Source organism: Manis pentadactyla, chromosome 7 (genome assembly GCF_030020395.1).
Source record: "Manis pentadactyla isolate mManPen7 chromosome 7, mManPen7.hap1, whole genome shotgun sequence".
Classification (NCBI taxonomy): Eukaryota; Metazoa; Chordata; class Mammalia; order Pholidota; family Manidae; genus Manis; species Manis pentadactyla.
The window spans coordinates 60,499,816-60,527,574 of NC_080025.1; the positions used below are offsets into that span (position 1 = coordinate 60,499,816).

Here is a 27,759-nt window from a genome sequence, read left to right on the forward strand (position 1 = left end):
GATTGGCAGCTTTAGAGAGGTTATGAAAAGAAATGCCAGCAACACATAGAGCTGTCAAAGGGCAGATATGGGAGATTAAGTGTACTATAGGTAGAGAAAAAAGCAGGAAAGGTATGTGCAGTTTCAGTCACCGGGAGTGGAATAGGCCAAGCCTTCACCAGACCCCATAGTTCTCTGGGTTCCGCTATCGCCTGCTGAAGAATCAGTAGCAGGATGAGCATCAGTGGCATCGGCATCTCGCACTTCCGGTTCTGGTCTTGCCACTCTCCATGTCAGGCGTTCAGGCACCCAGATGGGATTGTTTCGGTCCTGTGGGAAAACACAAACAGAGCCTCGGTTCCAGATTAACACTGGATCCGGGCCTTTCCTTGATCCTTCCAATACATCCTTCCACATAACTGTGGGCATGTCTTTAGGCCTGGAACGGCGATTATGCCGCTCTGCTGCACTGTGGCCATCTTTGTCCAATGTCAAAAAATTTAAAATGAACAATATGATGTTAAGTTTGTCTCTGGGGGATCTGAAGTCTGCCCCTATTCCCCCTTTTTGTTTATAGAGAACATTTTTAAGGGTCAGGTTGGCGCTCTCTACCACGCCTTGCCCTTGAGGGTTATAGGGAATGCCCGTGGTGTGGGTGATATCTATTGTTTTTAAAAAGCTGAGGAGCGATTGGGATGTATATGCTGGCCCATTGTCAGTTTTTAAATGTTTGGGCTTTCCCCAGGCCGAAAATGCCTGGAGGCAGTGAGATATGACATCTCTAGATTTTTCTCCTGTATGGCAAGAGGCAAAAATGATGCCTGAGCAGGTGTCTACAGACACATGGACATATTTCATCTTACCGAATTCTGGAATATGGGTAACATCCATTTGCCAAATGTGACTGGGGAGTAGCCCCTTTGGATTAACTCCTTCTGAGATGGAGGGTAGGAGTGTGACACACCATTTGCAACTGACTACTATGGCTCTTGCTTGGTCTCTAGTAATACTATATTTTAGGCGAAGGGTATGTGCATTGACATGGAATTGTTTGTGAAATTGAGCAGCTTGTTCTACAGGGTCAAATAGAGCTAAGATGTTAAACTCACGGGTCAGGGCATCGGCACGTCTGTTTCCCTCAGCAATGGGTCCTGGGAGGGAAGTGTGGGCTCTTACATGTCCAATAAAGAAAGGTTCTGATCGAGTCCATATTAGTTGTTGTAGCTTTCTAAAAATGTTGGCAACGGGGGAAGACTGGCTAATATAACTTACATTCTCTAAGATGGACACAGCAGTCACTACATACTGACTATCTGCTAAAAGGTTAAAAGGTTCCTGTGAGAAAAGCGTAAAGGCTTGTGCTACAGCCAACAGCTCTGTTTGTTGGGCTGAAGTGGTTGGAAAACTGAATGTCCAAGATTGGTCACCAGTGACCACAGTCCCAATGCCATTCTTTGACCCATCAGTGAACACCACCTTGGCTTTGGGTATGGGATTACATCTTGTGTTTTTAGGAAAGATGACGGGATTAGAGAGGCAGAACTGTAGCCAAGGATGTTTTGGGTAGTGGTTGTCAAAGGAAGCATTGGTGATGGTGTAAGCAACAGCCCATGCATCACAGCATGCAGTAAGACATTCAATCTGCTCAGCAGTATAAGGCGTTATTATCATGTTTGGGGGAATCCCAAATGTTTTTATAGCTGTTCTGATTCCCTTGATGATCAAATCAGCTATACTCTGAGGATACCATCTTAATGTTTTTCCTGGAGAGTGGGCCAGATATACCCAGAGAATTGGCCCTTCCTGCCAAAGTACCCCTGTTGGGCTATTATTACTGGGTATCACTATAAGGAATAGCAATTTGCCATAGTCTATTCTATCTACCTGGGCAAACTGCAAGCGGGATTGGACTAGGCTCAAGGCATCCTTGGCTTGCTTACTGAGAGAGCACGGAGATGATAAATCAGAATCGCCCTTCAGTGTCTCATATAATGGACTGAGCTCTTCATCTGTAAGCTTTAGGAATGGCCTTACCCAATTTATATCTCCAAGTAGTTTTTGAAAATCATTAAGGGTTTTTAATTGATCTGTTGTTATGGTCATTTTTAATGGCCTAGCAATAGTATCTTCCAATTTAATTCCTAAATACTGTTTGGTGCAAGTGGCCTGTATTTTCTCTGGTGCTAGTTCCAGGCCCCATATCTTAAAGTGTGCTTGCAAGAAGCAGAGGGCTTCTTCTACTTTACTATTCTTTTCATGACATAAGAGCATATCATCCATATAATGATAGATAATTACATCAGGGAACTTTTTTCTAACTTCTGCCAGGGCCTCATGCACATACAACTGGCACATAGTAGGGCTATTTGCCATGCCTTGTGGCAACACTTTCCACTCATACCGCTCATCTGGGCAATCATGGTTGATGGCTGGTACAGTGAAGGCAAACTTTTTACAGTCCTCAGAATGAAGAGGGATGGAAAAGAAACAATCTTTGATATCTATTACAATTGATTTCCAATCTTTTGGCAGGGCCATAGGCAATGGTAAACCTAATTGCACTGATCCCATGAGAATCATCTGATTATTTACAGCTCTTAAATCATGCAGCAATCTCCATTTTCCTGACTTCTTTCTTATGACAAATATGGGTGTATTAAATGGGGAAGTAGAACTTTGAAGATGCCCTGCGGCAATTTGCTCTTGCACTAATGTGTCATTGATGTCCCTGCAAACTTTGAGGTACACATTTAAATCTTTATTTTTCCAAGGCCTGATAGCCTCTTTACACCATTTATTTGCTTGCTCATAGGCCAACTGTTTTACTAGGGGCATTGCTGTGTCAACATCTCCAAATATACGGCCTGCAGTTTGCATCAACTTTGCCAAGAAGTCTGCATAAGGCTCATTTGGTCCTTGGAGTACTTTAGATAATTGACCCTGTAAATCACCAATGCCCTGGAGTGTTTTCCAGGCCTTGACAGCTGCTGTAGCTATTTGCATATACACAGCAGGCGGGTAATTTATCTGATTATGCTGTCCTAGGTAAGGTCCTGTGCCCATTAGCATCTCCAGGTTCTACTGATTGTTCCCTGCGGCAGCGTTGTGCCGGGCAGTGTCTTGAGAAAGCTCTGCCCACGCAGTTTTGAATAGCAGGTACTGACCTCCAGTAAGGCATGCTCTAGCTACATTAGCCCAATCATCTGGTGTTAGATTCTGAGTGGCTAATGACTCCACTATGGCCACAGTGAACCGCTGCTTGCACTCCATAGGTGATGGCAGCTTCCTTTAGGCTTTTAACAAGCTTAAAATCTAGGGCTTGATGGTATCTTTGCTGGGTGTTTGGATCTTCTATTACTGGGAAGGCTGCATTCCCCTCCATGGTTAGCCATTCCCTCCATCTATTCTTGCCCAATTGTTCTTGGCACCCCTGGCCACCACAATATGAGTAACTCTGGTAAAGGGGTGGCTCTGCTCTATAGGTTGGAGAGCAAAATGGATAATTTGAGGCGGTTGGCACAATCTCTTCTACCTTACTGCTCTTATTGGGGAGAGGGGCTGAGCTAGTCTCTCCTTCCTCTCTGCTTATTCTCAGTTGGCTCAGAGAGGGGTACAATGTGGGCCGATGTCCTCTCTGAGCAGCCCTAGCCTCTAACTCTTCTCCTGATAATTCTTGGTCCTCTTCCTCATCAGAGGACCCCCCCGTGTAGATCCACTTTCAGATGCTCTCGCAGAGGCTCTTTCCTCTTTCACTTCCTCAAGAATCTCCTCTCCCTCCCTTATGGCTTCTCTATAACTAGGTTTATTCTCCTTTAGGCAGCTCTTAACCAGCCCCCATATGGGGAGTGTCCCAGCCGGGAGCGGCTCCCTGCGATCTGCGCTGCGCAGATCCTCGCCTAACTTTTCCCACACGGGGGTAGTGATTCTTCCTGCATCTAGGAACCACGGAGCATGCTTCTCCACCGTGTGGAGGAAAGCCCTTGCGGTTTTTGTTTTTAATGAGGTTCCGTTGGCCCTCAGGAGTGCTCTCAAAGGCTCTTCTACTCTAATTCGAGACTCTTCAGATCCCATGTTAGCGATTAAAGGATAAAAGGCTACTTCTAAGTTTATGGGTAAAGGGTACTCTTATCGCTAACCTGCATTCGTCGCTATACCGCGAACTTTCCTTGCTTCGTCGCTTTCCCGCGAACTTTCCTGGCTTCGTCGCTTTCCCGCGAACTTTCCTGGCTTCGTCGCTATCCCGCGAACTTTCACTGGCGCCCTAACTTTTCATAACATTTTTGACAAAACAAAACAGTACAACAAAGAACACTATGACGGACAGACAAAACAGAAATCCCCACCACAGCCGCTTGCTATCTCCTTTCCTACTCCTACATTTGCTTTGCTCGTTGGTCCACTCACCCTTCTCATCTGAGGCGCCTTCCCGAGCAATCCTTCCGAACGGGGTCCACAGGTACTGCTTCAGGGTAAGAAGCTCTATGGCGTCTGCGTCCACTAGTTTCTCCTCTGGGTGGTTGGAGAAAAACTCCCGGGTTTCGGCACCAGATACCGCGTTCGCCCCTTGTTGCGGTGACGACAGCGATACGTACACAGACCTGGTTCACTTCAGTTGTTTATTGTTGCTCGGAAGGCCGGGAGAAGGTGAGTGAGAAGAAGCAACAGCCGGGGGGAGCGAATGAGAAGAAGAATGAGGGGAGAGAGGGAGACAGAGATTGAGAGAGTGGGAAAGAGAGTGAGAGAGTGAGAGAGAGAGAGAGTGAGAGAGTGAGTGAGTGAGAGAGTGCTTCTCTTTCCTGCTTATGCCTTATATAAAGGAAGCTGGCCTATGGTGATCAAGATCATGCAAGCCTATAGGAGCAACTTCCTTATGCTAATGCCACCTAACCAGGCAGGGTGGCGCCCAGGAAGCGTGCGCCACCTTAGGGCATTGGTCAACTAGAGTGGAAGGGCGGTGTTCAGCCATAGTGGGACTCAGCCTCGGCCGTAGGCCGGCCCCTACATGCAGCCAATCTCAGGCTGAAACCCAAATGCCCAGAAATCATCAACTCTGAACATGGAGTGAGAGAAGGAGCCGGATGAAGAGTGGGGAGTCTGGACCGAGATGCAGATTTGTATGTTCAGATTTAAGATAGTTAAGGTAGAGAGTAGGAGAACTTGCAATAGGAGTCTCTGCCTCTGTGCCTCCCCTCCAGCCTGTTATTTTACTAGGCGCACCTTCTGCCTTCTGCCTAGACACCTTCATACCATCTCTCTGTCCCACTTCCCAGGTTAACTTTAACAAATGTTTTGAGTTTCTGCTCAACCACAACTTTCTCTAAGAAGCCCTCCTTTCCCCCAATCCAAGCCGGGTTATGATCCCTCCTGTGTATACTTCTATCATTGCACCTTCACTCAGCATTCTCTGTATTCAACAAACTGCTTATTTGCTTTCCTCCCCATTGGGAGCTCCTTTAGGATGGTGCCTTATTTATCAGTGTACATGTATACTTAGCACATAATATGGTCCCTGGCACACAGTAGGGCTTTGATCAATGTTTGATGAATGAATGAAGGAAACTGCAGTCAATTTCAGAATATGGCTAGCCAAGTACTTAGGTGGAAGCTAAAGAGGCCTGTTAGGTGGCTGAGAGTTGGTAACTTGCTAGAGCAAGATCTGACTATCTTTTTCTTGGTAAAGGTTGGGTCTGACATGTCTTTAGATTTCCAGGGAGAAAATAACTTAGGAAATTAAAATACTAAAGTGGAGGTTTTTTCATCAATAATTTTATAGTTACTGCACACAAGTCAACAAAATGAAAGGGACAGTATCACAGAAATGCTCAAATGATAGGAATACTCAATTCAATAACAATGGTTTAGCAGTAGTTCTTGTGCTGTTAAAATCTCTCGGAAACCCATGAGTCTTAAAGGTAATCTGTGCAAACTGCAAACTGGAAGATTCTAAGGTCATTTCAGTTCTGTCTAGGCTACATAAATCCCAACCTCCTCTTTCAGAGAAGCAAAGATCATGGAAGGTCTTACTTGTCCACCCCTGGGTTTTGTGGTGGAGGTGGGAGAAAGCCACAGAGGCACATCCGGGGGGTGAATATACTAGCCAAATGGAATAGAGATTTCATAAGCAGAGCAAGAGTGGAGAGGATTTCCTCCCACCCCTCCCTCTTTCCATACAGAAGAAAGTACTGGGATGGTGATAGGAGCTTGAGACTGGAGTTTGGAGACTTGGGATCTAGTCCTTGCCATGACACTAACCACTAACCTGGACAGTCACTTGGTTTTTCTGCCTCAGTTTCCTCATCTGTAGACTGGCTAGGTTGGGCTAGAAGATCTCTTTCAGCTTTAGAATTTTGTGCTTCTATATGGTGGCTAACCAAATAACCAAAGAAGGAGAAATACTTGGGGGAAAGAATAATGAATTTTATTTTGGAAAGGCCAGATTTGAGGTTCCTCTGATCTATCTGGGTGTCAATAACAAGAACTACCTGAAAGTGGAAGTCTGGCCTTTGGAGTAGAGCTCGGAGTAGAGGCACAGACTTGGTAGTTTATCAGTAAGGTGAAATTGGAACAGTAAAAGTTTTGTGACCAGTTAGACCAGTTGTAAATAGCAGATTTTGTACCAAAATGAATTCATAACAAATTCAAAATTATAATTCACTTATATTTGTTCAATGCCATTTTTCTTTATTTTGTATTTTAATGGATGGCAATAATAATTGCTACCATTTATTAAATACTGACTACATGCTTGTGATGAGGTATGTGCTTTATAATTATTTCATTTAATCTTTACAAATAACCACATGAGGTAGGTATCATTATCCCCACTTTAGAGATGTGGAAACTGAACAATGGTGTGTTACTACCAACTCATGGGGAACAGGGAAAGCCCTGATTTGCAGTGACTGCTGATTTTCATGGTGTAAATTTCCACAACCTGTTTAAGCAACCACTGAACAGGGAGTTGGGAAGAGACGTGCAGTTTTATTTAAAGATGTGCATCATTATTTAATATTTTTGCCATACAGGTACAATAAACATAAATATCCTTAAGAGCATAGATAATGGGAACATGTAATAAAATAATTAGGAAGTAATGAGTTGGAGAACTCACTATTAACAATTTGTTAATATAATTTATCTAATTTTAAGTTTATGTGGTTTAATTTTTAAACTAGCTGTGTTTAAAAACTGGCTTGCAGACTTCCTAAAAATTTAACAATCTGCTCTTGTAAGCTAGTACAAGCTGGCTTTGCACACTTCTGAAAAGGATGCTAATGCAGGATAAGTAACTTGCCTAAGGTCACAAAGAAAGTGCTGGGGCCAAGATTAGAACCTTTATCCATCTAATTCTGAAGAAAGACAGGCTCTTAACCATGAGACTATCAGCTGTAAAACTATAAAGTGCTATATACTACATGTGGTATAAACAATTACTGTTGCATTTTTCTATTTGAAAAAAATATGTAGTCTTAGGTATAGTGAATAAGGAATAGTTCTAATGGTCATGAATCAGAAAAATCACAGTGCAATTTCTGCTTTTCTGGGTCACTTCCTGTGCCTCAGTTTCCCACTAGGTAAAGAACACTTTGTGTCCTTTCTGAACCACACTTCAACAGCACTGGAAAAGAAATAGAAGCTTTCATGGAACTCTTTTTATGTTTCTTGTAGGTAGGACTCATATAAATTTAAGTGGTTGTAATACTCATTAGTTTGAATATAATTTTATGCAAGTCATACTGAAAATAAAAAATAAATATAAAAACACCTATTATTTAGCATCCATAGCTTAATGAAATCTCTTTGTAGGCAAAATGTATAAGGATATTTATTACATTTAGTAAAAAAATGAAACATCTGGCAACAATTTTTAGATCTTGAAGAATCAGATGACAAAATGATGAGTCTCAGGGGACTGAGATCATGTTTCCCACTCCTGAAAAAAGGTTTGGAAAAAACTTTTAATGATTTCTGAAAAACCATACTTACTTTAGTTTCTTCTCTGTTTCCTATCTTAAGAAGTGATTTACATATAGAATTTCATGAACTCTTCAAAAAGCTCTACTTGGGTCTTTGAACTTGGGTGAGTCTGTGATGAGAATTATAGCTATAAAGCCACAATCTAGCTCAAAAAATATAGACAAACCAAGTAGCTCTGTGGATCCTTGTATTGTAACAGGAAGGTATTATGGCTGTGATTCTCTCAGAAGGAGATGAAGCTCCATTATAATGTAGAGAAAGCTGTGATTTGGCTATTGGGTGAGGAAAAGAGCAAGATGGTGTACTCCAGACAAGAATGGTGAAGTTTAGGGAAGCTCAGCCTGCTTCTGCAGATTGCAGCTCTGAGTCATTGTGCGGTGAGAGCACAGAGTTGGCGTGCATGCCTGCCGTCCTGGCGTCTGTAGGCCTCACTAATCTTGTGTTTGAGTGCCTCACTCACATTGGAAAATGAAATTTTTTTTTTCATGTTTGGTTTTCCAATGTTTTTAGATAATATGGCAATATTTAACAAATGACCATTTTGACTATTCCACACCACACCCCTTTGGAACTACTAAATTCTAATTTACATTCAGATAATTTATTCAACAACTACTTGGTCTATTAACAAACTTTTGTTGCATTGTACTCTGCACCAAGCATTGTATTGTACTGTAAAGGACATGATGGATAAGATGCTGTCTGTGCTCCTTAGCAGGAATATTAGATATGTGCACAGATAATTATTATATAAGGCAGAAAATAAAAAATACAAAGTGAGGGCTATGGTCTTTGGTGCTCTCAGATGTAAGAGGAAAAAATAGCCCTACCTGAAGTGATTGTGGAGGGCTATCTGGAAGAAGTGAATCAGCAAACATAGAGTTGGGGGTGGCCATGGAGAATATATAGACTGGAAAGTACAGAATAATCCAAAGAAAGAGAATTGGCAGGACCTCAGAAGGGATACTAACCAGGACTCTCTTCCTGCTACCACAGAGAATATGTTTGAAAGCCTGTCAAGCCATCCTAGCACAGACCCTGGGAAGAACTGCTGTTGAAGATGCTTGTGTGGCACCTCCAAATGCAATAAAACAATGTTCTATAATGTTTTGGGAGAAATCTTTGTCTTTCTCCCCAACAATTCATTCTCCTTGCTAAAGCCAGGCTTCTCTGAGGTCCCCAAGAGGTCATGAAGGATATATGGATATGACTAAAGTCATCACATTACCCATTAGTCATTGGTTACAGCACTGTTAGGATGAGAGAAGCAGCTGAAAATGGTACAGGAACACAACTTGGGCTATGTGTACCTAAGATGGATATTTCTAGAGGTCACAGAGGGTCTGACCCTACATATATCTCTTTTCTGTGTTGCTAAGCTGAGACAGAGAAATGTTATAAAGAGTAAAAAGTGGAAGCTTGGTAAGATGTTATCCTCACCAAGGTTAAGTCCATTCTTTCTTTTTACCATCTTGGAGTGGCAAAGAGGGATTTGAGCTAGTCCTTGGTGCTCAGCACTTCGGTCTTCATTTTGTATGGCTCACCAACAACTCATCCCTTTACAGACAGTGCTGCCCTGAGGTGCTGGAGCCCAGAGGCAGCTGGAGAGAATTTTCCTGTAATCACCAAAGCTCCTCTGCTCCTATCAGCAGCAGTAGCTGTCTGCTAGGACTTGAGATTGAAACACCACTGGTGTGGCCAACTTCCTAACCAATAGGAGCTTAACTAGCTGAGTGGCAGAGCTCCAGTTGGTGTCAAAATTGAAGCCAAAATCACCTCACAGCTAAACAAAGAGAGATCAGATCCCAAGTCTTACACAGAAAATGCATAGGTAACAGCTGCAGTGAGGCCTGGTATTTTAAGATGGTTAAAATATTTTGCTTTTTCCCTTGGAGAGGAGTTTTTAATTTCAGGGTTATATCCCCATTACTTCAGTGTAGAGAAAGGACAAATAATAGCTGGTTGGCCTAAAAGTTTCTGGCATGAATATCTGAGTCATAAAATACTAGCCAAGTATCTTTTTGGATATTCTAAAGTAAACTGTGTTGAGAACTAAGCATTACATGCCAGGATAAAACTAAAAAGCTCTCTGAGAAATCTCTCCCTCCCCACTTTTCTGGGTACAATCTTACTGGCTGATAGCACCAAGTTTTTGGCTGCAGTGCAAAGAATCACTCAGCTGTGGCTGATTACTGCGATAATTCTTTCTCTTGTTCAGGAAATCTTGTCATGAACGTGTTTCCAAGACAGCAAGAGAGAAAAAAAATTTTTTTTATTTGTTTAGGGGAAGCCATTGGAGATACCAGTGCTAAGGTAATGGACTGGACTCTGAGATAAAGAGGGAGAATTTAGAAGTGTTGTTAAAAAAACTGTTCCCATCCCTGCAGTTGTGTGTCATAGTGGGGAGAGGTGGCCTCTAGGCTTGGCTCTGCCACTGATTATGTGAGTCAAGACCATTCATTCGTTTATTTAGCACTTACGGAGATTTGTGGAATATATAATAATATATATAATAAATAATGAGGATATAAGCCCGAAATTTAAAATTCCTAAGAAAAAAAGCAAAATATTTTACCATGTTAAGATACCCACTCTGTGTTTGACACTATGTGCAGCACTGGGGACACACGGTGAGGAATAGATAAGGAACCTGTTCTCCGATCATGCAACTTCTATGAATTTATGTTTGCAGTGAGGGATGCAATAGAATGCTCTCTCAAGGCTCTCTAGCTCTAGTTCTTGCATCTTTCATTTTCTATGAGAACACAAAGCACCCAAAAGAACAGTAATGGGAAAACTGGCACCCAACATTACATGCTAGACACTGTACTAACTAACCACTTTTATATACATTACCCCATTTACTTTTCTCAAGAATCTCCTAAAACAAGTATTATATACCCATTTTGTAGATGAGAAAACAAAGCATCAGAGGTTGAGTTGCCTTTTATTACAAGTGAGAAAGAGGCAAAACCAGACTCAAATTCAGCTCTGCTGACTCCAAGCCCAGAATTTCCCCTTCCTCATCTGTTCTCCAGATTTTTAAGGTTCATTCATCTCTCCTGGACATTGCTCTGGCAGTACTTATGGAAAATTATTCAAGAATCCATGCATTAAAATAAAAAGTACCTCATTCATGTGTTATGGGTCTTCCATTAGCTTCTCCCCTCCTTACCTAGTAAACGTTTGTTATTCATCCCGAGGGTCAGCTTGCCACTTCACCCAGGCCCAGTGCTCCCACTGTTTTGCCTTCGAGCTTGTGCTTTACCTTCAACTTGGAATCAGTTCCAGTCTTGTCTGCAGCCAAATTCTGTATACTTTCTCAGACTTCATCTTATTTCTAAATTTAATTCATTGAGCCCCTAACAGTTGTCCAACACTGTAAGAAATTTTTTATGAGTATAAAATCATCTCTCTGAAGAAAATAAGACATGCAGATTATAGAAAAGAGTAATGGGCTAAAACAGTTATAGATTTGTAAGAGAAAGAACAGGGAAGTGCCAGGATAGGGCTTGGAGTCATCAGAACTTGAATACTTAAGGCTTCATTGGATAAAATAAGAAAGAGGCAGGGGGAGTATAAGGTCAGATAAAAGTGCAGAGAGGTCCTCTGGGTATGGAAAAGTGAGCTGTCTTTCTGGCTGGAGAGGAAATCTGGAAAGCTGGGATGGATTAAAGAACTCTGGAAACTGGGATGGGACACCTGAACTGGCTGTTATTAGTGAAGAATGTTACTCAGGAGCACTGGATTGCAAGTTTGACCATCCGTATTCTTGGTCCATCGATTTGTAATCTGGAGAAACTCCATCAAGGGACCTGAGCCTCTGTGGCCTTATCTCCTGGAGGCTACCTCAGTCTACAGTAGAAGTCCGATCTCCACAATAGCCTGCCTCTTCGACTGTTCCCACCTCCAGCCACTTTCCAGCATATCATTTTGTGTGTGGAGTCAATTAAGCTGAGACTTTTCATAATATATCACATTCACTCTCTGAGAACTCATGTTGGAAACCATGATTTCTCACAAAGTATGCAAGTTAAATAGCATATGCATGCATTAAAGAGTGGAATGTTTCCTCTACCAATTTAGTTATTCAATTTTAGGAAACAAGTTCCTTAATTAAATATTGGGGATTGGAACTTTAAGGGCATAGAAGTTTTTCTGTTTCAATTTGACAATGTTAAGGGCAAAGATAAGTTCTTAAGGCTGCTGACTGTGGTTGCACAAAATTATGAATGGTTAAATAACTCACTTAAGTGATTCATTTTATGTTACGTGAATTAAAAATTAAATATTAAGTTAAACAGACTTATTGTGGTGATCATTTTATGATACGTACATATAAAAAAAGTAAAGAAATCAAGATTACACTCTTTCCTTCTTACATTTTCCATATTTTATGGTTTTAATTTTAAAACAGTAATGAAATTGTGACATACCTTTGGCTATTGCTACTTTAGGGTTTTATTAGATGTCATGCTAATGGGCTCTTCCATCATTTTCTTCTGCTCTGTACAATTCAGATTTCAGTCCAAGGCTTTAGGAACATGGCAAACAGCTGCACTGGAATTATGCATCTGACCATCAGTGAGATGCCCACTCTGACAGATAACTGAGTAAAAGTAAGTAATTGGAAAGTACATTTTTCAGTCCCGATAAATGAGTACATTTTCTAGGGGCTTGAATCATTGAAAAATATGAATGGAGTTTTCATTTTAGTCATTTTTTATAGTAAGAAAATCATTTAAAAATTTACACACACACACACACACACACACACACACCGGAACATTTGAATGCTTAAGTATCCTAAGAAACTTTGTTTCATAATTAGGATTCTTTTGATTCAGTGGTATTGTAGCCTAAGCATGAACTTTTAGTTCTTCATGTCAAGCTTTTAAATGTAGTGATTTTTTTAAAGCATTCTACTTTCTCATGTTTTCCCATACTTTCATAACATGATTTAATTCTGACTCCTCTGCACTACTCAAGTTATTAAAATATATATTGGGAAAATAGTCCCATTTTCTTTGAAACTAGGAAAAATTTAATAGTTAATGTGTCTGTTTCTGAAAATACTGAGAGAAAAAAAATGACCTCATTACTTTGCTAAGCCTGTTCTATATACTATGGCTAATTTAATCATATTTTTTTCTTCTAAAGGCTCTAGTTGAAAAGTGCTCTCATATTACATCAGTCATTTTCATTGGTGCACCACACATCCCTGATTGTGCATTCAAAGCTCTTTCTACTTGTAGCCTCAGAAAGATCTGATTTGAAGGTATGTGATATTAAAAATGTGGTTCAACATTACTTTTTACTTTTACTCTTGTGGTACAAACACAATACTTGTCTTCTTTTTTGTTTCTTTTAAATAGGAAATTAAAGGATTACTGATGCATGCTTCAGATTTATAGACAAACATTATCCAAATATCAGTCACATTTACATGGCAGACCACAAGGCAATCACAGATGGTAGCCTCAACTCACTCTCACCTTTGAAACAACTAACTGTGTTGAATTTGGCAAATTGTGTAAGGTAATGAGTCATTCAGTCATACATTCAAGAAACATTGATTATCTAAAGTGTGCAAGATCCCCTCCTTAAGAGCTCATCGGTTAGCAGAACAAACATGAAAAGCCAGGAGCTCAGGTGGAGGTAAGTCCAGGGTTCTGTGGTAGCACAAGGAGGGGCACCCAAGCCAGACTGGTTACACAGGGGCAATAGGGAGATTGTCAGGGGAAGCTCAGGATATGTGGAATCACTGGCGCTTGTAAAATTAATTCACAGGAACAGTTATGGGCTACTTTTCCTAGTGAAGGCTCTCACAGCTAGTTCGGTTCACAGGTCTTTTTCCCAAGTGACTTTCTGACTTGCTTAGAATGAATCAATCAATCTTGCTGAAGGGTTTCCTTTTGGGTACTGGTGAGATTTCTCCTCTGTGTGGATTTGCTGATAGATGGACGGATGGCAAGTTCTTTCTTCAGCTGGACTACTACTGGGCATCTAACATAGGATTATCAGGTGGGCAAGGATCAGATTCTTTTTGAAACCTCTTCCCCTATGGATAGCTCAGCCTCTTGCCTGTATAGATTTCTTACAATCTTATAGGGCTAGATGATGATTGTGGATATAATGAAAGTTCCTATGGCCAGGATTCTTACCTGTCCCTGATCGACTAGCTCACTACACATGCGTGGGCAATTCATACGTTGTTATTGACTCTATATAAGGAAGCTCCTCCCAGTGCTCTGGGTGACACAGTGGCATGGCTGTAAGGTTGCAGGAGAGCAGAGATGAGACTGGAGTGGTGGCAGCGCTGAGGACAGACACTGAGATGGCTGTGCAGGCAGAGAGGCCCAGAGGCAGAGACTGGCTTGCTGCATGAAGACTCACTCTCAGTGATTCTAGTGGTTGACCTGCCATCATGGGAATAAACTTGGGTATAAACCTTTTCATCCCAAGAATGTTCCACTGTCATTTCTTTGGTTTCATTGAATTCATAGTGAACTTGTCCGAGGCTGACACCCATTGGCAAGACAATGATAAAAGAGCATTTGGCCCACGGTGAATGACAAGACAGAATTAATAAGCTAAGTCACACAAAATCTTATCTCATGTTCCCTGTTATTAAAATTGGGAGACACCATGGGTCTGGGAGGGGAGGAAATGTAGAATTTGAGATGGAGAAAACCTGGATTAGGAAATGAGGCCTTCAGTGAATAGCCAGCAAAAGGAACTGAGGTCCTGTGCCAACAGCCACATGAGTGAACTTGGAAGAGAACCCATCAGTCTGTCAAGCCTTCAGATGACTGAAGTCCTAGCTGGAATCTTTTTTTCCTAATATTTTTAAATGTTTGCACCCAAGACCAGCTGGCATCTTGATTGCAAGCTCATGAAAGACCCTGGGCTAGAACAACTCAGCTACTCTACTGCCAAATTCCTGAGACCCAGAAACTGGAGGATAATAAATGTTTCTATGTGAGCCACAAAGTTTGAGTTAATTTGTTTCATAGTGATAAAGAACAGATAAACACACACACACACACACACACACACACACACACACACACACACACACACACTGTATGTGTATATATGTGTGTGTATAACAGCTAATCATACTGTATTAATATGTGAAAATCAATTGAATTTCATTCTTTTAATTAACACAGGCTTCTGCATGTTAACTAATTTTTAAATAAATGGAAGTTTTCTATTCCCAGGATATAGTTTAAAAAACACTTCAAAGGGACTCTTTGCCACAATTTAGATCTTTGATGAAACATACTCTCAATACATTATTGAGCCCACAAAAAATGAGAAATATCCAATATCCAATATCCTGATTCTGTACCACCCTCTCAATGAACAGATTCTCTGAGATGAACACTGAATGGCAAGCAAACATATAAGGTATTGCTGCTCTGAGCATCATTGTTCATGACAACATTGCCACTAAAGAACTTTTGAACAAGACTCAAGATAGGGAAGCAGCAACAGACATTTCTAACATTGTCTGGACCTCTTCTAGAGGGACAAAGTGGTCTTAGGTTTATAGCACTCAGGCTCCTAGAAGAAGTTAGCTCTAAACTTCTCTGGAGGAAAATATTTTCTATTTAGGCCTCTAGGATTCCTATAGATTAAGATTAAATATAGGAGCTCACAATTAAAGATTGTCAAATATACAAAGATGGGAGTCACCATGAGAAAGAGTCACCATGAGAAGGAGTCATCAGAAACAGCAAAATAAATTTGACCTCCAGTATTCAGATATCAGAATTACTATATGTAGAATATTAAGTAACTATGTATGAAATGTTTGAAGAACTCAGTTATAGAATCAGAAATATAAGCAAACACAAAATATGATAAAAATATCTAGATTATTTGAAAAAAACCCTAACTTTTAGAAATAAAAAATACACTTATTGAAATAAAGAAACTCAATGGATTGCTCATCAGCAGGTAAAAACTCACTGAAAAGAGTACAGAGCTGGAAGATAATCTCTTCCATGACAGCAGGGTGAAAAAAAAGAAATGAAAAATATGAGAGTGTATCATGGGAGAAAAGATAGAAAAGGTTTAGTACCCGAGTTTCAGATTTGATTTTAAAAGTTTAAGAGATATGCTGAAAACAGTAAGTTTGGGAGTCAAGCAACATACATTTTCTTAACTATGTATCAATCCTTTCAAAAATGGATTGTGGACAGAGTTTTAAAGTAAGTTCCCACAACTTTCTAATTATTGGTATTAGCAACTTTTATTCTCTCACTATACAACGCAATTAATTAGAAATCAGTAACAAAAAGATAAATTGAAAACACAGGTATGATTTAAAAGTAAAAATTCCAGGGCATCAGAATCACCTGAGAAGCTGAATAAAATTGCATGTGCCCAAGCCCCACTCCAGAACTCTTGAATCTGAGCATTTAGGGATGGAACCCCAGCTTGTCTATTTTTTAAAAAAAAAGCATAGATTTTTTTATCACAACCAGGTTTGGGACAAATTGCAATAACCAATTAATGTGGACTGTTAACCTGAATAATCCTCTTCTGTTGACTCTTGATGCCTTCTGGATTATAATATAAATTTATATATACATACATACATATGCACATACACAAATATACATAGACACTATGTGAGTATATGTGTGTGTGTATGTTTGTTTCTAGACTTTCTTTTCTGTTTGATTCATTTACCTGTCTTTCTAGCTAATCTTGCACAATATTTTATCTGTAAAATGGGGAAAATAAGAGTATATATTTAGGATTGTTCTGAAGATCAAATAATTAATGCAATATGGTTAATTAATTCATGCAATGTGTTTAGAATAGTTCCTAACACATAATAAACACTCAATAAATGTTATCTGTTATTACTATTGCTTTACAACACATTTTAATATGAGATTCTCCTTATTAGTAGTCTTCTTTTAAGTTAGATATTTTTGTCAGTTTATTCTTTCAAATGGAATTTAGAATAATTTTGTCACATTTCAGAAAAAATTATATTAAGATATTGTGTTAAATTATAATCTAATTAAGAAACTGTGTTAAACAAAAAGACATATGCACCCCTATGTTAATAACAGCACTATTTACAATAGCCAAGATATGAAAGCAACCTAAGTGTCCATCAGCAGGTGAATAAAGATGTGCTACACATAAGCAATGGAATATTTTTCAGCCATAAGAAGAAAACAAATCCTACCATTTGCAACAATATGGATGGAGCTAGAGGATATTATGCTCAGTGAAATAAACCAAGCGGAGAAAGACAAGTATCAAATGATTTCACTCATCTGTGGAGCATAAGAACAAGGCAAAAATGAAGGAACAAAACAGCAGCAGACTCACAGAACCCAAGAATGGATTAACAGTTACCAAAGGGAAAGGGACTAGGGAGGGTGGGTGGGAAGGGAGGGAGAAGGGAAGGGAGGGAGAAGGGTCGGAAGTGAGGGAGAAGGGAGGGAGAATGTGGGCATTATGATTAGCACACATAACGTGGGGGATGCAGCCTGGAGAAGGCAATATAGCACAGAGAAGACAAGCAGTGATTCTATAGCATCTTACTACACTGATGGACAGTGACTGTAATGGGGTATGTGGGGGGGACTTGATAATGGGGGGAGTCTAGTAACCACAATGTTGCTCAAGTGATTGTATATTAATGATAAAAAAATTTTTAAAAAAAGAAAGAAACTGTGTTAAATATATACGTGAATTTTGGAAAAATAAAGTTTTATATTTTTTTATTTTCTCTTTGAGTTATTAAAGATGTACTCAAAGTTTCAAGTAGTTTATGTCTAATTATCATTTTGTTATTAATTTTTAGTTGTATGAGATCATGGTACAAAAATATGGCCTGCACAATTTCATTCTTTTGGAATTGAGAGTTTTTATTTAGGGGTATGAAAGATGGGGAAGATGATGGCTGTGTTGCTGACCATGTTGAATTATCTTTAAATATTCCATGGAACTTAGTTACATTATTCACATGTTTGTGCCCTTTTTTTGTCAAAAGCTGACTCTACTACAAAATTTTACCTTAATTACATTCTTTTTGAATTTTAATTATTTTTACTTTGTGTTGTATTTATATTTACATAATAATTCATGATTAAAACCACCAAAAAAGATAAGACTCACTTTGGTCTCTCTAACAGAAAATATACTTGTAGTTGATATTTATATTACTCTTTATATTACTATATTAAAATATATGCACATATGTAGTTGGCATTTCTGTTGCACAGGAGAAATCCAAGATCAGTCTGATTTTTTTTATAACATACATATATATATTTAAATTGCTATATTACTATTCCATTTCATTTTCACAATTTCAAGAGGGGAAGAATATAATCCCAAGATTCTATATCCAATCATATTACCTTCACTGGGGGTAGTACCTTTAATCAATATAAAACTATCCTGTTAGTTTTGTTTAATATTTTTACTAGCACAGTATTTTGACTCAGTGTAAAATTGCCACTCCTAAATTAATTTTATTGAATTTGTCTAATACATCTTTGCAATTTCTTTTTGTTGTTTTTGTCATTTTATTTGAAATGTGTTTCTTTTAGACTACTTATAATTTGGATTTTGTTTGTTAAACCAATTTGAGAATCTCTGTCTTTTAATAGGGACTATTTTCAATTTGTGTATATTTATCATTATTATAAAATTCATATATTTGGCTTCTTTTGTTTCTTCTTTGTTTTACTATTTGTACTTTTTTTGCCTTTTTGTTTTTGTTTTCTCTTTTTTAATGTATAGATTGCTTTGCTATTTTAAAAGCTTTTGTATATCTCTGATTATTGTTTTGTTTTTATCTTTTTATCTTTCTCAAGAATCCTCTTTACTTAAAGACTGAATCCTAATTTTCTATTTTTTATCTCATTTATTTTTAATTCTTTATCCTTATCTTCTGTATTCCAAAGGAACTTTTAAGATATTCCTTCTACTTACTAATTTAGTTTTCAAGGGTAAATTTTGGTTTTGAAGACTTGGGTTAGATTATTATTCTTATCATTGAATTTTTAGCTTCTTTGTCATCTGTTCTTATCTCAGGTGGCCACCTTTTCATCACAGAATGCATCTTAGACTGTCTTTAGTTTTGTTTCAGCCAGGTTGCTCTTTATTAATTCTACTCCTCCTTCATATTGTTCAGTATGTTCTAATGATTTTGCATTTTCTTGTTAAAATCATCTTCAGAGATATGCTTTTTCATGTCTTACAAATCCTATGCCGTATTTTGTTTTCTTGTTAGTGAAAATATCTTTCAATGAATTTTGTCACATTTCAGAAAAAGATTCTATTGAGATATTAATTGAAATTGTGCTAAATATATAAATTAATTTTGGAAAAGTATACAGTTTTATACTACTTATTTGATTTCCCCCCTGGTGTATGCCAACAGAGAAGTTGATCAGTTGTTTTTGGACTCCCCTCCCCCTAAATGCCCCTCCCATTACCCCACCCACCCACCAGGGCCTTACTTGCCTTCCCAGGTGCTGGCACAACCCCCCTCCCATGTTAGAGATGGTGAGTTGATGGACACAGCAGGCATCCACTTACTATGGCCCATTCACCTGACGCGGGAAAACCCGCCTGTACTGCTCCACTCTTTGCAGACCTGACCAAACAGAGGGTGTAAGATGCCAGCAATCAGCTTATACTACTCCCAAGACTCTTTCCATCTGTACACTCACTTGTAGGGTTGTTGTGTGTGAATATACCAGCTAGAATATCCCTTGGAAAATGCTGAAGTAAATGTTTGACATAGAGATATTATTCTATTGCTATAGGATATATAAGTATATTATATTAGTATTATATATTATAGGTGGGGATATTCTAGCTGGTGGGTTTATCCTTGCTCCATCTTGTCATAGGTCTTGAGTACACTAGTGGTCAAGTTCAATTCCTGTAGCAAACTTGTAAGGGGTAAGTGAGAAACTTAACCCTGCACTTTCAGTGGTCATTCACTTTTAGTGGTTATAGTACTTATATAATAGTTTTTGTATGCACTGCAATTTCTGGTAAGAAATTGCAGTGCATACAAAAAACTTATCAGAAACTGCAGTATGAAACAAAATCACAGAATGTTTTATATAATAATCCACCTCCCTTTTATCCAACTCTGTAATGCCAAATTGTTTCCCACTTTTAAGCTTACTTTTATGCTGAGAAAAGGAAAACCTTACTTCAATACCATTTAGATTCCCCAAATAGTTTTTATATGAAGAAATTGCTACTATGATTAAAAGCTAAAATTAATTATTCATGCTATTTTCTTTCAGATGCGCTAATTTAAACTATTTGAGTTTACGGAACTGTGAACATTTGACTGACCTAGGAATCGAATATATGATAAACATCTTTTCCTTGGTTTCAGTAGATCTCTCTGGAACACACATCTCTAATGAGATTTTAAAAAGTGTTCAAAACAGTTCAATGACTTCTACTGTTTTCTGTAATAGATCATTTTCCATGTTGTAAACAATAGGGAGAACAATTATTTTTCTTAAATTATTAGATTAAAAGGCAACTTTAGGAATATTGTTTTTGTAATAGTGATAGATGAGGTTATCTATAAATTGATGGCTTTCTATCTCTGTTTTAAAAAATGGCAAAATACAGTATTTTAAGAAAGCCTTGACAGATCAGAGTTACATGATAGATCTGAACTTTGTTTCATCATAGAGGTTTGGTCATTGTGGAAATAATATTTTAGATGGCTTTAGTATATTTTTCTTGTGGATGCACATTCTATAAGACTACCTGGGTGCCTTGAGATATTTAGTTCAAAGCTGAAGTCTAGAAATGACCTCATCAAATTTATAAAAGGATATGTTTTAAGGAGCTCATGTCATGCAGGCTCCTGATGCTACTCATCCTAGTTGAAACTCAGTTCACACCCATGCTATTATTCTAGCACTGCCTTATTTACTAATCAAAAGGAAGAGAAACCAAAGAGATTCGCCATGTTTCTGAGAGATTTAATGGGCTGTGGCTAGATAAAAAATGTACTTGCTTCTTTTCAAAATTAGTGCATTGGGAGGGATAAAGGAAGACAACACGGGTGAGGACCTCTCCCCCCATTTTCTTCCTAAACACCTAAATCCTTCAGGCTCATCAAATATCCCCTGTCTGTGAGGCCTTCTCTGAGAAATCCTACCTTACAGGCAAGTAAGAGAAATATCTCTATCTGCATCTTCAGTCCCACCACATCCTTTAATATGCTCTGTTTCTCTGTTCCTCACTGAACTACTGATACCAAAATTATGTGTCCGATTGATGCCAGGGTTCTTGTTTGCAGAGTCAAAGAATGAACTTCGCAAACACCCAAGGTGGGAGAGCCAGGGTAGAGGCTTTTATTGAGAAAGTGAGAGGACAGAGCTCTTACACCAGGAGGGGACAAGACAGCCCAGGGTGGTGTGTTGTCTAGGGGATTTATAGGCAGTTGAGGATTTTGGGAAACTGATAAAGGGTTTAGGGTGTGGACTTGTACCACCTGCCTTGCCCCCAAGGTGGGCTGGAGTGTTGTTATCTGTTTATGCTAGGGCTGTTTACAATGAAGTCACTGGTTATGATGAGATACCCTTCTTTATTTGTGGAATACTCAAACATACCAGGCCAAGTTGCTCCTGGCCTTTTGAGCTTTAACTGATCTCACTGAAGATGTCTATATTCTTAGGTATCTTTCCCTAGAGAATTAGTGTGACCTTGACTTTGCATAATGCTTAACACAGAGTTTCCATATGGACTTCTTTGCCCATTGTTATATTGCTCTGACTGTAAATATCCTGCCTTGCTTTTTCCGGAGGCCCTCACTCTACTCTGACTACACCCAAGGTCCCCATCTCACAGTCTTTCCCAACATTCAGTTAGATGAATGACTATGTCTGTTCATTGGTCTAGATTTTTCCTTTTGTAATGAATCAGCTGTGTGAATTTAGAATCAGACTCCATTCTGCTAGATGGACTCCCCTCACCTTCCTTGGGAGTATCATTTAAGGGTGGTATTATTGGGGGAGAGGCGTTGTGTATTTTCCTCGGTTCTTGTCCCCATTGGGATGAAGAACTGAAAGGCAGAAACACAGTAGTGAAGCAGAGTAAAAGTTTTATTTAAAGTTACTTAGAAAGTGCAGGTGACCTCAGACAGGAGTGCCCTGAAAGGTTGGGAAAAGATAAAGTTTCACACTCAGAAAGTGCGGGCGACCTCAGAGAGAGGAGCGCCCTAAAAGGTTGGAGAGAAAGAGTTTAGGATTAATACGTTACACACTTAGAAAGTGTGGGCAACCTCATAGAAAGGAGCATACTTAAAGGTTGGGGGTTCCCCCTTTCAAGGGTTTTTTTCAGGAATGTGAAAAAGGGCTAGGGTGTGGGCTCAAGTACCTTTGATGAGACATTAAGTTTCTTATCAGTCCTCTAGGTAATTCTGCAAAATTAGCCTAACACAAGAAATTTACTGCTCTGGTCCCTTCCCAGGATAGCAGCTTCCTGGTTTGGAAGCATATCAATGGACACTGTCTGCCCTTCCTCCAAGGTGGGCTGAGTTATTTGTTTGCTAAAGAGTTTGTTAAGAATCTTTCTTCCTAAGCTTTCTGTTCTTTTTTTTTGTCAAAATGCAATTTTGGCCTTAAGGTAGGATCCCTGGTTTTTTTTTTTTCATTTTGTTATGCTTTTTTAATTCATTTTGTTATCATTAATCTACAATTACATGCAGAACATTATGTTTACTAGACTCCCTCCTTCACCAAGTCCCCCCCACAAACCTCATTACAGTCACTGAACATCAGCATAGTAAGATGTTGTAGAATCACTACTTGTCTTCTCTGTGTTGCACAACCATCCCTATGCCCCCCCCGCCACATTATACATGCTAATCGCAAGGCCCCCTTTCTTTTTCCCCCACCCTTATCCCTCCCTTCCCACCCATCCTCCCCAGTCCCTTTCCCTTTGGCAACTGTTAGTCCATTCTTGGGTTCTGTGATTCTGCTGCTGTTTTGTTCCTTCAGTTTTTCATTGTTGTTATACTCCAGATATGAGTGAAATCATTTGGTATGTGTCTTTCTCTGCCTGGTTTATTTCACTGAGTATAATACTCTCTAGATCCATCCATGTTGTTGCAAATGGTAGGATTTGTTTTCTTCTTATAGCTGAATAATATTCCATTGTGTATATGCACACATCTTCTTTATCCATTCAGCTACTGATGGACACTTAGGTTGCTTCCATTTCTTGGCTATTGTAAATAGTGCTGCGATAAACATAGGGTTGCATCTGCCTTTTTCAAACTGGAGTGCTGCATTCCTAGGGTAAATTCCTAGGAGTGCAATTCCTGGGTCAAATGGTAAGTCTGTTTTGAGCATTTTGAGGAACCTCCATACTTCTTTCCACAATGGTTGAACGAATTTACATTCCCACCAGCAGTATAGGAGGGTTCTCCTTTCTCTACAACCTTGCCAACATTTGTTGTTGTTTTTCTTTTGGATGGCAGCCATCCTTACTGGTGTGAGGTGATACCTCATTGTAGTTTTAATTTGCATTTCTCTGATAATTAGCGATGTGGAGCATCTTTTCATGTGTCTGTTGGCCATCTGTATTTCTTTTTTGGAGAACCATCTGTTCAGTTCCTCTGCCCATTTTTTAATTGGGTTATTTGTTTTTTGTTTGTTAAGGCGTGTGAGCTCTTTATATATTCTGGACTTCAAGCCTTTATCGGATCTGTCATTTTCAAATATATTCTCCCATACTGTAGGGTTCCTTTTTGTTCTATTGATGGTGTCTTTTGCTGTACAGAAGCTTTTCAGCTTAATATAGTCCCACTTACTCATTTTTGCTGTTGTTTTCCTTGCCCGGGGAGATATGTTCAAGAAGAGGTCACTCATGTTTATGTCTAAGAGGTTTTTGCCTATGTTTTCTTCCAAGAGTTTAATGGTTTCGTGACTTACATTCAGGTTTTTGATCCATTTTGAGTTTACTTTTGTATATGGGGTTAGACAATGGTCCAGTTTCATTCTCCAAATGTAGCTGTCCAGTTTTGCCAGCACCATCTGTTGAAGAGACTGTCATTTCCCCATTGTATGTCCATGGCTCCTTTATCATATATTAATTGACCATATATGTTTGGGTTAATGTCTGCAGTCTCTATTCTGTTCCACTGGTCTGTGGCTCTGTTCTTGTGCCAGTACCAAACTGTCTTGATTACTGTGGCTTTGTAGTAGAGCTTGAAGTTGGGAAGTGAGATCCCCCCCCCACTTTATTCTTCCTTCTCAGGATTGCGTTAGCTATTCAGGGTCTTTGGTGTTTCCATATGGATTTTTGAACTATTTGTTCCAGTTCGTTGAAGAATGTTGCCAGTAATTTGATAGGGATTGCATCAAATCTGTATATTGCTTTGGGCAGGATGGCCATTTTGACGATATTAATTCTTCCTAGCCAAGATCATGGGATGAGTTTCCATTTGTTAGTGTCCTCTTTAATTTCTCTTAAGAGTGTCTTTTAGTTTTCAGGGTATAGGTCTTTCACTTCCTTGGTTAGTTTTCTTCCTAAGTATTTTTTTATTTTTGATGCAATTGTGAATGGAATTGTTTTCCTGATTTCTCTATTAGTTCATTGTTAGTGTATAGGAAAGTCACAGATTTCTGTGTGTTAATTTTGTATCCTGCAACTTTGCTGTATTCCGATATCAGTTCTAGTAGTTTTGGAGTGGATTCTTTAGGGTTTTTTATGTACAATATCATGTCATCTGCAAATAGTGACAGTTTAACTTTTTCTTTACCAATTTGGATTCCTTGTATTTCTTTGTTTTTTCTAACTGCCGTGGCTAGGACTTCCAGTACTATGTTGAATAAAAGCGGGGGAAAGTGGGCATCCTTACCTTGTTCCTGATCTTAGAGGAAAAGCTTTCAGCTTCTTGATGTTAAGTATGATATTGGCTGTGGGTTTGTCATATATGGCCTTTATTATGTTGAGGTACTTGCCCTCTATACCCATTTTGTTGAGAGTTTTTATCATGAATGGATGTTGAATTTTGTTGAATGATTTTTTGGCATCTATGGAGATGATTATGTGGGTTTTGTCCTTCTTTTTGTTGGATGTGGTGGATGATGTTGATGGATTTTCAAATGTTGTACCATCCTTGCATCCCTGGGATGAATCCCCCTTGGTCATGGTGTATGATCCTTTTGATGTATTTTTGAATTAGGTTTGCTAATATTTTGTTGAGTATTTTTGCATCTACGTTCATCAGGGATATTGGTCTGTAATTTTCTTTTTTGGTGGGGTCTTTGCCTGGTTTTGTTATTAGGGTGATGTTGCCTTCATAGAATGAATTTGGGAGTATTCCCTCCTCTTCGATTTTTTGGAAAACTTTAAGGAGAATGGGTATTATATCTTCTCTGTAAGTCTGATGAAATTCTGAGGTAAATCCATCTGGCCCAGGGGTTTTGTTCTTGGGTAGTTTTTTGATTACTGCTTCAATTTCTTTGCTGGTAATTGGTTTGTTTAGATTTTCTGTTTCTTCCTTGGTCAGTCTTAGAAGGTTGTACTTTTCTAGGAAGTTGTCCATTTCTCCTAGGTTTCCCAGCTTGTTAGCATATAGGTTTTCATAGTACTCTCTAATAATTCTTTGTATTTCTGTGGGGTTCGTCATGATTTTTCCTTTCTCATTTCTGATACTGTTGATTTGTGTTGACTCTCTTTTCCTCTTAAGAAGTATGGCTAGAGGCTTATCTATTTTGTTTATTTTCTCGAAGAACCAGCTCTTGGTTTCATTGATTTTTGCTATTGTTTTATTCTTCTCAATTTTATTTATTTCTTCTCTGATCTTTATTATGTCCCTCCTTTTGCTGACCTTAGGCCTCATTTGTTCTTCTTTTTCCAATTTCGATAATTGTGACATTAGACCATTCATTTGGGATTGTTCTTCCTTTTTTAAATATGCTTGGATTGCTATATACTTTCCTCTTAAGACTGCTTTTGCTGTGTCCCACAGAAGTTGGGGCTTAGTGTTGTTTTTGTCTTTTGTTTCCATATATTGCTGGATCTCTGTTTTAATTTGGTCATTGATCCATTGATTATTTAGGTGCGTGTTGTTAAGCCTCCATGTGTTTGTGAGCCTTTTTGCTTCCTTTGTACAGTTTATTTCTAGTTTTATGCCTTTGTGGTCTGAAAAGTTGGTTGGTAGGATTTCAATCTTTTGGAATTTACTGAGGCTCTTTTTGTGGCCTAGTATGTGGTCTATTCTGGAGAATGTTCCATGTGCACTTGAGAAGAATGTGTATCCTGTTGCTTTTTGGGTGTAGAGTTCTATAGATGTCTATTAGGTCCATTTGTTCTAGTGTGTTGTTCAGTGCCTCTGCGTCCTTACTTATTTTCTGTCTGGTGGATCTGTCCTTTGGAGTGAATGGTGTGTTGAAGTCTCCTAAAATGAATGCATTGCATTCTATTTCCTCCTTTAGTTCTATTAGTATTTGTTTCACATATGCAGGTGCTCCTGTGTTGGGTGCATATATATTTATAATAGTTATATCCTCTTGTTGGACTAACCCCTTTATCATTATGTAATGTCCTTCTTTATCTCTTGTTAACTTCTTTGTTTTGAAGTCTATTTTGTCTGATACAAGTACTGCAACACCTGCTTTATTCACCCTGTTGTTTGCATGAAATATCTTTTTCTATTCCTTGACTTTTAGTCTGTGCATGTCTTTGGCTTTGAGGTGAGTCTCTTGAAAGCAGCATATAGATGGGTCTTGTTTTTTATTCATTCAGTGACTCTATGTCTTTTGATTGGTGCATTCAGTCCATTTTCATTTAGGCTGATTATCGATAGGTATGTACTTATTGCCATTGCAGGCTTTAGATTCGTGGTTACCAAAGATTCAAGGTTAATTTCCTTACTATCTAAGAGTCTAACTTAACTCACTTAGTATGCTGTTACAAACACAATCTAAAGGTTCTTTTCTGTTTCTTCTCCTTTTTTCTTCTTCCTCCATTCTTTATATATTAGGTATCATATTCTGTACTTTTTGTCTATCCCTTGATTGACTTTTGGGATAGTTAATTTAATTTTGCATTTGCTTAGTAATTAGTTGTTCTACTTTCTTTACTGTGATTTTATTACCTCTGTTGATAGCTATTCAACCATAGGAACACTTCCGTCTATAACAGTCCCTCCAAAATAGACTGTACAGATGGTTTGTGGGAGGTAAATTCTCTCAGCTTTTGCTTATCTGCAAATTGTTTAATCCCTCCTTCAAATTTAAATTATAACCTTGCTGGATAAAGTAATCTTGGTTCCAGGCCCTTCTGCTTCATGGCATTAAATGCATCATGCCACTCCCTTCTGGCCTGTAAGGTTTCTGCTGAGAAGTCTGATGTTAGCCTTATGGGCTTTCCTTTGTATGTGATCTTATTTCTGCCTCTGGCTGCTTTTAACAGTCTATCATTTTCCTTGATCTTTTCCATTTTAATTACTATGTGTCTTGGTGTTGTCTTCCTTGGATCCCTTGTGTTGGGAGATCTGTGGATCTCCACAGCCTGAGAGACTATCTCCTTCCCCAGATTGGAAAGGTTTTCAGCAACTACCTCCTCAAAGACACTTTCTATCCCTTTCTCTTTCTCTTCTTCTTCTGGTATCCCTATAATGCGAATATTGTTCCGTTTGGATTGGTCACACAGTTCTCTCAATATTCTTTCATTCTTAGAGATCCTTTTTTTTCTCTCTGTGCCTCAGCTTCTTTGTATTCCTCTTCTCTAGTTTCTATTTCATTTATCATCTCCTCC

At 38.8% G+C, this 27,759-nt stretch overlaps 1 protein-coding gene across 1 annotated transcript in view; it reads left to right on the forward strand.

Annotated features, from left to right (window-relative positions):
- The window catches only part of FBXL13 (F-box and leucine rich repeat protein 13), a 234,634-nt gene that overhangs the window by 123,948 nt on the left and 82,927 nt on the right, over nt 1-27,759 (forward strand). The window contains 4 exon segments of the mRNA XM_057504965.1: nt 12,477-12,575; nt 13,117-13,234; nt 13,332-13,494; nt 20,259-20,416. Of these exon segments, the coding sequence (XP_057360948.1) occupies nt 12,477-12,575; nt 13,117-13,234; nt 13,332-13,494; nt 20,259-20,416 (538 nt within the window).